The sequence below is a fragment of the Pygocentrus nattereri genome, chromosome 1, assembly GCF_015220715.1.
Source record: "Pygocentrus nattereri isolate fPygNat1 chromosome 1, fPygNat1.pri, whole genome shotgun sequence".
Classification (NCBI taxonomy): domain Eukaryota; kingdom Metazoa; phylum Chordata; class Actinopteri; order Characiformes; family Serrasalmidae; genus Pygocentrus; species Pygocentrus nattereri.
Window position 1 is genome coordinate 13506703 of NC_051211.1, and position 12405 is coordinate 13519107.

Consider the following 12405-nt stretch of genomic DNA (forward strand, 5'->3'; position numbering starts at 1 on the left):
GATTCACAATGAGCATCACAAGCTTCTACTGTTTTAACTATGTGATATGCTTTTATCCATGTTTATAGACAACACGGTCACAGTGTGTAAATGAGATTTTTGCTGAGCTGTTTTGATTTCTGCTGGTGAATTAACTGATACAGAATATGCTGCCTGCTGCATAGTGCATATGTATATGTAGCCTGCTTGTCAGCTGCTGTTTAGATGCTCTTGGCCTTTTGAAAAGTATGGATCCATTTTGGAAATTCATATACAGCATAATCTTACAGAAACAATAAATTAATTTTATTTGTTTTTCACCAAAAAGATTGCTAGCATGTCAGTCATGGCTACAGGTATTAAAACATTAATATATATAGTATTATGTACATCATTCTGTAATTATACAGAAAACAAAGATAATAACACTGTTAAAAAGATGTGCTTCATTAATAGTACAAAACTCAAGTGAATCAGGTGTTAGAAACATACATATTTCTAGAATATCCACAGTTTAGGTACAAAACAAAATACCACAGATGGTCATCATTAACAATGGTTTTTTTCAATAGAAAAATGCAATGAATCTCAAAGTGCAACATTGTCTTTTAAAGTTATTAACATCTCTTTCAGAAAGATCCGCAGTAGGCTCTGCTCATACTGAGAAAACACATACATAATTGATTTTCTTCATGAATGATCACCTTCTGTCTCATAGTCAGGTGTAATTTGGCCATGCCGGGAAAGTAAATCGTAAAAGCTTAAAGTTTACAGTGAAAAATGCTTGTACTTCTTGTTTATGACAACTTACAGCTTTCAATCTGAATCAAATGTCAGCAGTGTAAACACTCTCAAACTGAATCAAATGCCCCAGTTCTGGGGTGAATCCAGTGGTGATTAGCATTTGAAATTGTGCTCAACTGTACGACTGGATAGCCCAGAGCTGAAAGCAAACAGTCAGTTTTAAAAGACTGTCTGATCCGATTCTCTTTCTCCAGTGTAAACACAAACTCTTTGAAGCAATAGCATTCAGACCGGATCCACTGCTGAACTCCACTGGCTCTGAAACAGCAGACTCCGTGCAAAATCTGTCTTTACTGCCTTCCTTACACTTTCTGAGGCCAGTCTCTTCAAACTCTTTTTGCTACTTTCTTCTTTCATCTTCTTCCTTTTTATCTGTTAGTTCTTCAGTCCTTCTCTCTCTCTCTCTCTCTCCATCTCTCTCACGACTTAAGGCCCATCCGAGCCATGAGCTGCTCATACACGGTCCAGGCCATCGCCGCCATCATCGTTCTCCGAAGAGAGCGTGGCACAGCACCACGAAAAAATCCCACCAGACCATGCTCCTGAAACACACGAATATGCAAATTAACACCTAATACAGAGACACAGCGATTCATTAACTATTCATTTAAGTTTCATTCATTTTCCATCTGTGCTGAACAAGAACTTTGATGAGCCCCATTCCTTAAAACCAAACTGAAAGATGTGATGAGAAAGACGGAAAAACTAATGCAGGAGTACAGAATGTCAAAGGGAGCATTAATACATCAACCATTGCCTGGTGGTGTGCTAAAGTAACCCTGAAGGAGGAGCAGAATGGTCTTGAGACAAGATCTCTACAGAAGACACAAAGGTCAACTTGGTCCACTTAACACACCAAATGAAGAGCATACAGAGGACTGGATGTTTGCCTTGGAGAGTGCACCTCTGTAGTTCTGATGTGAAAGTATACAGTGAGTGTCTTGAAGTTTTGGTTATTACAGTTGACCATCCAAATTAAAGATAAAGATGATTTGGTGGTTTAAACTAATGGAACTGACAGCTAGACACTAAGGCTTAGAAGCCTAAACTGTATAGTTTTGTAAGGTATAGCAATGGTATTTTGGTTCTGGAGGGTGAGAGTCCAGCACAGTTTGGTGATTCCCTGCTCAAACGCACCTACTACAGATGGAAGTCGCCTGAGAAAACTGACATAAATCACTAAACTGTGCTGGCCCTCCAGAACTGGAACTGAATATCCCTGATGTACTGGTTAGGGCTGTCATGGTTGCTTTGTTAAGTTAACTCACTTGCTTAGTTAAAAGTCCTAGATTAAAATATACCATTTCAATGTATTGGCAAATATTTGCTGGCAATTTGCGTGATGAATAATGCATGTTTTCCACAGCTGTGTATTGCACCAAGAAACAGCTTGATTTACACTAAATTAGAAGCATTTTAACAACATACTGTTGTTGTTTTTTTCTTGATTACTAATAAAATAAACAGTGACAGCTGGTATAGCTGGTATAGCTATGTAAAAAAATTGTGCTGGGTGATGATGTTTTCAGCTGACAGTGTGCTGGAGAATGATAAGGCAGATCAGTAGAGTGGGGGTGAGAAGAGCTCTAGAGCAAAACCAATGTTGCAAGTGAGGTCAATTACCATGTAGATGTAGTGGACTACATCGGTGGTCCTCTTGAAGAGATGGGGGCTCACCTGGACGTGAGTTTTAACCACGTCTGCAGGTTGAGTGATCAGAGAGGCCAGCACACCAGCCACAACCCCACAGCTAAAGTTAGCCAAGGGTGCATAGGCTGACTGGCTTATCTCTGTAAAGACAGAGAAAGAAAAAGTTAGACGTCATAGGTGGAAACCAACTGACTTGCAAAGTGAGCAAACAGAATTGCAAAGGTTACAGATGAACCAATTAGGCCTTAGGTAATCCATAACTTTATGTGAGCTAAGCCCTAAACTAAACCGGATACAGCCTGTCTGACAGAATGTGCTGTGGATAAGCATGCGCACGAACTCTAACCATACGACACATTGGGCTCATTCACACTTAATGCCAGTATAATATTCATTGTGCAGTACAGTTCATACAATTGAGCAAATCCATATGTGCACATAAGCACAGTCAAACCCTCAGTGGCATACTGACCGCTGGGCAGTGTGCTCTTGGCCTGGCTGTAGAACATGACGTAGATGCCGGAGAACGGTGCGTCACGCATCAGGGTGGCTGTCAAGCCAGAGAAGAGTGCCCTCGGACCCTCAGTCTGACACACACTCCGCAAAGCCCCTGCCACACTGCCATAGTTATAGCGCCCACTCTGCAACACACATGCAGAAATAAAAACTATTGATCTGGATTCAGTTTATGCAGGACATGCCTCAATACAGCCAAACTGTTTTTATGTATTCTTTCTTAATGTACACAGTGGACTGCAAGCTTGTGCATGTGATATGTGCTCATTATGAATTTGAAATGTATTATTAAATGTGCTGAAGCAACAATTAATGTTCTGATTTTTATTCGATTCTAATTTTTAAATGAAACCAACAGATATTCAGTTAATCCTTCAAGGCTGTGGCTATTTCTGCCATTTAATCTGCTCGTGTTAATAATAACAGAAATTCTCAATGCAGCTGTTGCATTTATTTAATGTGTAAATATTGTAATAGAACAAAGCTGATTTTTTAATTCAGTTTGTCTTATATACTAACATGCAAACACATGTATATAAATTATTATATTTATGTATATTATTCCTTGTTTTGATTTAGCAGCACAGCAGATGAAACAAGAAACCGTGACCGAGTCCACACCAGTGCAGAACGGCACAGACTGGCCTTGATAATGATTTGGCTCTACAGTGGATCTCCATCACATCCATACTCATACATACCTCGAAGCGTGTTTTGATGACAGTGACCGGCAGCATACACACTCCTGCCACACTCCGGGCTCCAGCCCCCAGCAGCATGGCCTCCACGGGGCCCGGAGCCCTGTCACTAAAAAAATGCTGCTTCAGGCTGAAGTAGGTGCTGAAGTAGATCCCCACTCCGGGAATACAGCGCACAAACGACTGCAGCAGGAGAGGGGATGTAGGGGGTGGGGGTTATGAGAAGAAGAAGAAAGTTAGACTTAACCCTTTAAAGATGACACAAATGCGCTTGTGTGTGTGTGTGTGTGTGTATAACACTTACTGGAGAGACTCCTTTCCACAGTCCAAGCAGCTTCTCTGTCCTCACAACACTGAGGAACACTGTTACCATGCCAACCCTTCCTGAACTGACACAGAAAAACAAACCAGTCACAATCTAAATTACTTAGTCCCTCTAAACACCTGTCAATCATCCTTTAAACTAACCTCTGGTGTATGTGAGGCATGTGTGTTTAATAAGAGCCACTCATAGTTCAGGGTAAGTGTTTCTGAGCTTGTTGAATTAGATGAATCAAAGTATTCATATAAGACAAGAAATATAATTTATTTTGGTCAAAATACTACAGACCATCATTTAAATGGGTAATATTATTCATTACAAACCAATATTCTGTCTGTATCCTGCAGTCCTCATATGTGGTCTTAGTGTTGCAGTATGTGTGTGCATCCGGTGTGTGTGTGGTTCTCACCCAGGGTGCACGCTGTTCTGTAGAGTCTGCAGGCGGGTCTTGACCAGGTCCAGAGGCTGAAAGAGCAGAGTGGAGCAGGTTCCACTCAGAGAGCCACACATGAAGGCTTTGATAGCAGGGTGAGCCTGTACCAATCACACACACATATAGAACATAGAACATCAGTCATTTTTCAGAGGCAAAAATAAATATGTTAATAATTAAAACAAAAAGGGGCTAGTAAAGGCTTTTCCTCTGGACAGTGCAGTATGGCATGGTACGGTTATCAAACAGCTATCCATATGCTGGTTGAGTACCTGGGTCCATCTTTCGTTGCATAACAGAACCAGGTTATCCAAAGGTTATGTTGTGATCATATAAATTCTGATGCAAATCTAGTGTTATCAAACAACAGAAGCAACGTTGGAGGAGCTTTGCGTATTGAATGACCTTTTACGCAGCACAAACAGTGCGTTTACATGCACTCAGTTATCCAATCATAATCAGGTATCTGCAGTTATCTTTTTTATATTATCATCTTTATTATATTATTCAAATGGTCTTATAAACAGCATACTCCGATTTCTTAGATCAGAATCAGGTCTAGAAATCCAATTAAATCTGATAAAGTGAGGTGGATTTCAGCTCAGTAATCAGATTTCTCAGTGCGTGTGTACTCTCACTCAGATTTCTTTCAGATTTCTCAGTCTGCAAACTGACATGCAAGATAGCAGCAAAACACTTTTGGAGCATTAAATATTCTTCATCTTCTAAATGACATATGATGCTTCAGGTAAAGTGGCGAAAAGAAAGTTTAAAAATGTATAACATTACATAGAACAATTTAAAAAGGAAACTAAGAACCGAATGAGTTATTTATAGTATAAAATATGTTTGTTTTCTCTCTAAGTGGGTGAGCAGGGGGTAGGTTTGGGGTCACTTTCTGGCAGGCCGAATCAAACGAGCCACACTTTGGGCAGTCACTGGTTACTAACATTAGACAGAGACATAATACAAGGACAAACGTTTAGAAAAAGAATGGTCAGCAAAAGATTATGACATGTACAGACTATGAGAGGTGTGAGTCAGGTTTCAGTAAGGAGTCGCAGTGTGCTGGTTATGCGTCAGTAATCAGAGTTAAACATTTAGTGGTTTCTGAGATAAAGGGGACGAGGCTGAGAAAGCTGGTCCAATAGAACGAGGTTTAATCTCTTGTGTGATCAAAGGGTGACGCACAGGCACAACGTATTCAAACAAACCTACTACAACCACATCTTCCTCACACACTGTGCGTATGTATACACATGAACACTAACACATAAACAAACAGTCAAAGAAGGAGCAGGTGGGGGAGTGGGGGGGGGGGGGGGTTCTGTCACAAGACTAACTAAATGCCACCCTTTGAACGGGAAACAGTCTGACACACATACTCATAGAATTAAGTGTGGGTTATGAGAACCCTGTTTACAGTGATAGTTTGGCCAAAATTAAAATCTTCACAATGTAATCAATCAGCCAAGTAATAACCAGTGTCCAAAGTTAGGTTTTGTGCAGGAGCTGTGAAGCTGAAAAGCAAAGAAAGCTTCAGCATTGTGCAAACCACATGCCTAAATCATCCTGCCTTAAACAGTGTTGAGTAGTTAAGTAATCTTAGTTTGACATGTTTCTGTTGTTTTCTGACACTGTACGACAAATCTGTAGCAAGATTAACTGAAGAAATGTTGCCTGTACACTGGCAAAAAAAACGCTATTTTAAATGATATTAAAGCTACTCTAGGCAAGTTTCAGGGGGTTTGGAGACCTCTCTGGCAGAAATGTGTAACTGCACAAAACTCGCAGAAGAACATTTTGTAATGTAGGTTGTACTTTGGACCCTGACAAATGGATGAATCTGATGTTTGTGAGTGGTAAAGGAGTATTCAAAGAGAATACAGTCAAAACTAGGTAAAGGACGTGTCTTCTGAGGACATAAGTAAATTATCTACTATTGTTACCATATTTTTAGCAGTATAATAATTAATGTAACATTTATGATCTAAACATCAAGTTGGACCTTCTTTTTGAGCCTGTGCATGTGACGTAAGACACGGTCTGAAAAACTCTTGTGAAATCCAAACCAAAACCTCTGACTTATAAGTTATTATTTCAGGATTTACAGGAAAGCCCTGCTGGTGACGTCCCATATAAATAAAAATACTAAATCCTGGCCACGCATTCATTTTATGTATACAGGGTGTCACCGGCAGGGCTCCATAGGGAGACTCACCGCATGTCTTGACTGATTGACTACATTGAGCAGAAATTTGTTTTTTGGACCGTTGCCTTAACTCACTCTAACTGCACATGGTTTTGGCCTTTGACTGCCTGTCTTTCTACTCGTGTGAATGCATACCTGTCTCAGTGTCTCTCTGTGTCTTTCGTATCGGTCTGCCTGCCTTTTTGTCTCCTCTGTTGTGGCAATGCTTGCTTTCAAAGCTGCCAGCTATGCATGAACCAATGAGGAGCCTGGAAACTGGAAGCTTGGCACAGCTTTACCCATTTCTTACACGTTTACTAAGGAAACTGACCCAATTCTCTCGTACGGCAGCTCTGATTGGTGTAAATACTTGAAAACGAAAGTAAACAAAACCAAAAACAACAACAATCTTCTGGAACTTGCTCGAGTCAGGCTTTACAAAGAAACTCCAACAGGACCACTCTGCATGCATGGCAGCAGTGAGGAGTTGAGTCACTTTGGCTAAAGCTTTACTCAGTCATTGGTCTCCTGGACACAGAAGAAGCTCAATCTGGGCATAAAAATGAATCCTCAATGACTGTCAACATAGTCATTTAATCTGAAACCTGACAATTAGCCTGGGGTGAGGAGAAGAGCCTTCTTACTGATCTGGAAACAGCACTGCCTTTAATGCAGTAGTAGAGCATTTGGTGATATGAGTGGAAATGTGTGACCTCACGTTTCCGTTCAATGATCCCACAGAAAACAATTCAAGGTATCCTTAAATCTCAGTTCAATTCTCTTAGTTCAATGAGAATCAATTGAGAAAAAAAAATTATTAATAAACAAACTTGACAGAATAAGTAGTGGAATATAGACAATGACATTTTATTTTGGCCAAATATGAGTAGATTACTAAATACCTTTCACCAGTTATAATTCATTTTAACTTTCCAAAATCTGAAAAAAAGCAAGCCCGACTCAAACCTGATGTTTTGCCACGCCTTTCAGGCTCAGATCAGGTGGCAGGTCTCTAGCTCTGATGCACTTTTACTTGGCTAGTAGCTTAGTAGTTGCACTAGATTCAGTTGTATGCAAAAGTTTGGGCACCCCAGAATTTCACGTTTTGTTTATTTCCTAAGTGAAAATAACATCCTCTACAGGGAGCAAACTTAAGTAAGCATTTTCTGCACAATTTCTATTTATTTGCTGAGTTAACACATTGAAAAGAACGAAAACATAAAACAGAAAATGTGCCCTAACTTTGGCACAGGCCGCATTTTATGTTTTGTGTTATATTCAGCAAATAAAGAGCATTTCTGGTAATATCGTTAAAATGTGTATTAATCTGTTTACTTATTTTCACATAGAAAATCAAGAAATTTTGTCATTTGCCCATGGGTGCCTAAACGTTTGCATACAGGTCAAGTTGTTGCAAACTGACCATAACATAGTCAGTCTGACGGTCATACTTTCAAACCAATTAAATCACAAAGTCTTATACATCTAACACGCAAAGGAAAAGGGGCACAGAGCGGCGGAAAGGCTGCTAGGAGTTCGGCCTCCTATTCATTGTCCACTAAACCTGCTAGAAACTTCATAGTGACTTCTGAGATTGGGTTAGATAAAGCATCTGGGCAGCTGTGAGATATAAGCAGACCTGCTGTAATGCAGTAACACTCCGTCTTGCAGAAGCCTAAACAAACCTTTAGACAGATATGTGCTGAAAGCGCTGAGCTGGGCACTTACCAGAGACAACTCCATGATTATGCTGTGGAGAAGCTGCAGGCTGATAACTCTGTGTGCAGAAAGCGCAGTCCTTCCCCTCCTGATTTGGTCTGGTGCTCCTATGCAAAGGAAATAAAGATGCGGCAGATTAATGCATGCGCCTAAAATACTATGTGAGGTCACGTTACTGAAAGCAGGAGCAGCACGTGCTCCTCACCCATGAATGACATACAGCGCAGCACACGCTGCTCCCAATTAACTAATCAGTGAACATGACTCTGCTCATTCAGAATTACTATAAAAAAATAGCGTACAACTGACTTGTGTGACAGCAATTTAGCACACATGAGTACTGACCAGCTGACCATGCGTGTGCATTTAATTAAGAGAGTTTAGTCCCACAATGGGGAAATTTCACCTCTATGAAGTGAAACACCACATACACACTAGTGAGCACACACACACACACTAGGGGACAGTGAGCACACATTCCTGGAGCGGTGGACAGCCCTATCCGCAGGGCCCTATCTGGGGAACAATTGGGGGCTCAAGGACACCTCATGTACTGTCAGCTCTGGGGATCGAACCAGTGACCTTCTGGTCACAGGCCTGGTTCCCTAACCTCCAGCCCATGACTGCCTCCTAGTTACAAGGAAATAAAGACAAATAGAAGTAAAAGTAGGTACGCCTTAGTAAAGTCAGCCTCTGTCGTCAGAGAAACTACCGTTTGTTAGCTTGTATTTATCTCTTTTTGGGGTCATTTTGGTCTAAAGCAAAACCAAAAACGGTCACAGAAAATCTGTACATGACCATTTTCCAACTTATCCCTTAGAATTAAATTGGCTGTTTTTGTTACTGTGTCTTTAAGACTGATAAATGCCTCAGTTCTGATTAGCTGCCCTGTATTGTACCACATTCAATAAGCAGCCTTGGCTGAAACACTTCTTACAACTTCATTGTGAATGGGCGGGGCTTAACTGTTGTATGCTGGAATATGTAAATGAGTTGGTTTGTGTGACATCACAAAAACAAATACAAAGTGGGGTGTTTTTGCAGCTTAGTTTCCACTGGACAGTAAACAGCATATTTTGAAATTCTGTCAATGTTTAACTCAAGAAAGCTAAGAAAATTTGCTTTTCAATGATACGGCCCTTTAAAAACTAAATTTGAAGACCAAAAATGGAACTGAGGTAAAACCAGACGCCTGTATTCCATTCAAAAAGTGCAAATCTGTCTAATTGTACTGAAGCACACTTAGCCGAGTAAATGGGACGAGCGGCATGAATTAGCGTCATTCTCAGAAACATGACAAATGCTAAAAAACTTAAATGATAGTTTGTAAAACTTGAATAAAAAAATGTTTTCTTTCTGGATAGACCAACAATAATGCTTGATGAAATAGTGAAACAAAAACCTGTATGATTTAATGAGCTAAAATAAAGTAACATTATTTTTTATATAATCTATACACACTGTCAGACTTTTTTAGATGTAATTACTAAAACAAATATGTTATACAAGTTATAGCATTTTTTTATTTTAGCAATTTTATCTCATTGCCACAACACACTGACAGCCATTCAGGTTTTTGTTTTAACTTTTGGTTCACTTCCTTAGAGTTTAGAGGGAAAACATTAAAGAGATTCAACAGTTAAAAGTAATACAAACTCCTTTATAAATTTTAAAATCCAAAAAAAGTATACTTACTGGAAATAAGAAACAGAAATGTGGATTTAACTGCAGCAAAGAAAACTGGGGTACGTGCCAAAAAAAACTGAAAAGAATATTTTAAAGCTACACTATGCAAGTTTGGGGGTTTTGGCACTACCTCTGGTGGAAGTGTGTCATTGCCTACAACATACACATTGCCTACAACATACAGAAAAACATTTTGTAATGTTGGTTGGTCCCCTTCCCTGAGCAGATCTATCTGATTGAATGGACTACTGCTGACATCTCCGTCAGCTGATTTTGCATTTGAGATGGTTTTAAGTTTGTACGTGTGACATTAATACATAAAGCTGTATGCGTGGCCTGAAAACATCCTGCAAAATCCGATCCCACACCTCTCGCTTTTAATTGATGATTTCAGGCTTTATTCAGGTGACTCGCAGCAGTGCACGCTCATGCTCACGCTCACCACGTTAGTGTTTTTTCCCTCTAGACTCAGTCATGCTACACACATTGTGTGTTTGCTGTCTCGTAGATATCTACGAGATATCTACGATATTAAATGATTTTTAATCTGCATGATTATGACACAGACATAGCTTGTGAGAATGTCACATTAAGGCTCAAAGCAGGTTGGACTACAGCACTGGAGTTGAGAAATACTCCTCTAGTAAACCGATTACTGAGCAGATCTCTTCTCTGAGCAGCAGTTACATATTCGGTTGCTTAACCCCTTTGATATGGATTTCAGTGTTTCTCAATCGGGCTCCTGCAGTAGCCTTGCAGTCCACACTGTCCTTGGTCTACACAGTCATAAAGTGCTTGTTAATGAGGTGATGAGCTGATGGAGTGTTAGAGCAGAAAAACAATAAAATGTGTAGTGAGACTGAGGAACACTGGACTGACCATCACCAGACTTCTGGCACATAGAAGAAACTTCACATGGAGTAAACTGCATTACTAATGATGACTGATCACTGAGAAGCTTTTGAGTCTAAACTGAAGCTGATTTAGTCTGTTAAATAAAAAAAAACCATGTAAAACGAAATCTGACCCAGCATATCTATATCAGTGGATGACCAGTGCATACTATTTCTCAACTAGTTCAGTCTAATATGTTGTAGCACTGTGATGCTGGACACTCACCTCTCTGAGGACGGATATTAAAGAGAAAAGCCGGAGCTCCAGCACCGTCTTTCTGAACTATGAGCTGTTTATGCTTCTCTATGAGCTCCTAGTAAAAGTGATTCATAGGAGGCAGCGGTCCAATCTCCAGTTTTGGGACAGCAGCACCTTCAGCCTCCTGTCCGCTCTCCCTCCTTTAAAAGCGTGGACGTAGACTCAGATAGACCGAGACGGATTCTGATTGGCTGACGCTCATCTTGCTCGGCTTCTACGCGATCTGATTGGCTCTCCGAAAGGCAGCGGTGTGAATGTGATTGCTGCGTCTGTCAGGCGACTAATATGCATCTGAAAGAAAACGGTGGGTTTTAGGGAAAGTCGTTAGCAGTTTTATATCTCAAACGCTAAAATGAAAAATAATATATCTGTCATCGGGTTCAGACTTTTAAACATACAGAAATAAAGAAGTTTCTCCAGTCCTGTCAGACGCGTTTCAAACTGCAGCATACTAAGTAGCTCTGTACTGTGCGAAGCGCATCTGGCGTTTATTTAATCAGTCTGTGGGTAAAAATGTCGACTAACCATCAGAAAAAGTCATTTAACACCAAACTCAGATTTCAGGGAGTGAAGATGAGACACGCACAAGCCTCAGATCCGCTCCGAACCGGTTTGAACCGATCCAGTCCTGTTAAGAGCCAACACTGCGCCATCTGGCGGCGAAACCGAGTTACTGCAGGGTTCCGTAACTGGGCTGTATTTGCCTGAATTACATGTAATACTGCTAATGCTATATAGTACAGTGCAAAAGCAGCTGTAGCAATAAAACATGTACAGCTCTCACTTTATACAGTGACAATGATTTGTCATCCTTTTGTGTTGAGTGCCAGATGATGGGCACAGTAATAATAACAGCAGTACATCTAACTTTATATAAGCAACACTAATGTGGCTTACATCTTCATTTAGTGAAATAGTGTGTACATCATGCATTAACATACTGCACATTCACAGTGGGATCTCTTAATATTAAAGGGACCTCCACCCAGTTTCCAACATTTAATAAATATAAATGTAAATGCAAACAAAAAGATGGGTATTCTAAGGCAAAACAGTCCCTAAGGACAACTTGTTTTTCATATTTACCACTGTATTATCATCATTCACGTTACATATAAACCCCCAGAAGGCTGTTGGTTTTGTATTGTAGGTAAAAAATTTTTTTTTTTTTTTTGATGTTAACTTCTGGACCCCTAGGTCCCATCACCACCACTGTAAAGAAGTCAGGCTCCGTAGGTCACATCAAACCACTCTG

At 40.2% G+C, this 12405-nt stretch overlaps 1 protein-coding gene across 1 annotated transcript; it reads right to left on the reverse strand.

Moving 5' to 3' along the window:
- Nucleotides 1-261: 261 nt before the first annotated feature.
- Nucleotides 262-11303, reverse strand: slc25a38a (solute carrier family 25 member 38a). Its single transcript, XM_017717322.2, has 8 exons — nucleotides 11118-11303; nucleotides 8322-8419; nucleotides 4379-4503; nucleotides 3952-4036; nucleotides 3651-3830; nucleotides 2906-3074; nucleotides 2407-2573; nucleotides 262-1325 (listed from the first exon to the last, which is right to left on the reverse strand). The coding sequence occupies exons 2-8, from the start codon at nucleotides 8334-8336 to the stop codon at nucleotides 1203-1205; spliced, it is 864 nt and encodes a 287-aa protein (XP_017572811.1). The 5' UTR covers nucleotides 8337-8419; nucleotides 11118-11303; the 3' UTR covers nucleotides 262-1202.
- Nucleotides 11304-12405: the final 1102 nt, after the last annotated feature.

Coding starts and splice junctions, on each gene's coding strand:
- slc25a38a (XM_017717322.2), bottom strand. Junction 2,574..2,905: donor CAAGAGCACACTGCCCAGCG/GTCAGTATGCCA, acceptor CTGTCTTTACAG/AGATAAGCCAGTCAGCCTAT. Junction 1,326..2,406: donor TAGTCCACTACATCTACATG/GTAATTGACCTC, acceptor CGTGTGTTTCAG/GAGCATGGTCTGGTGGGATT.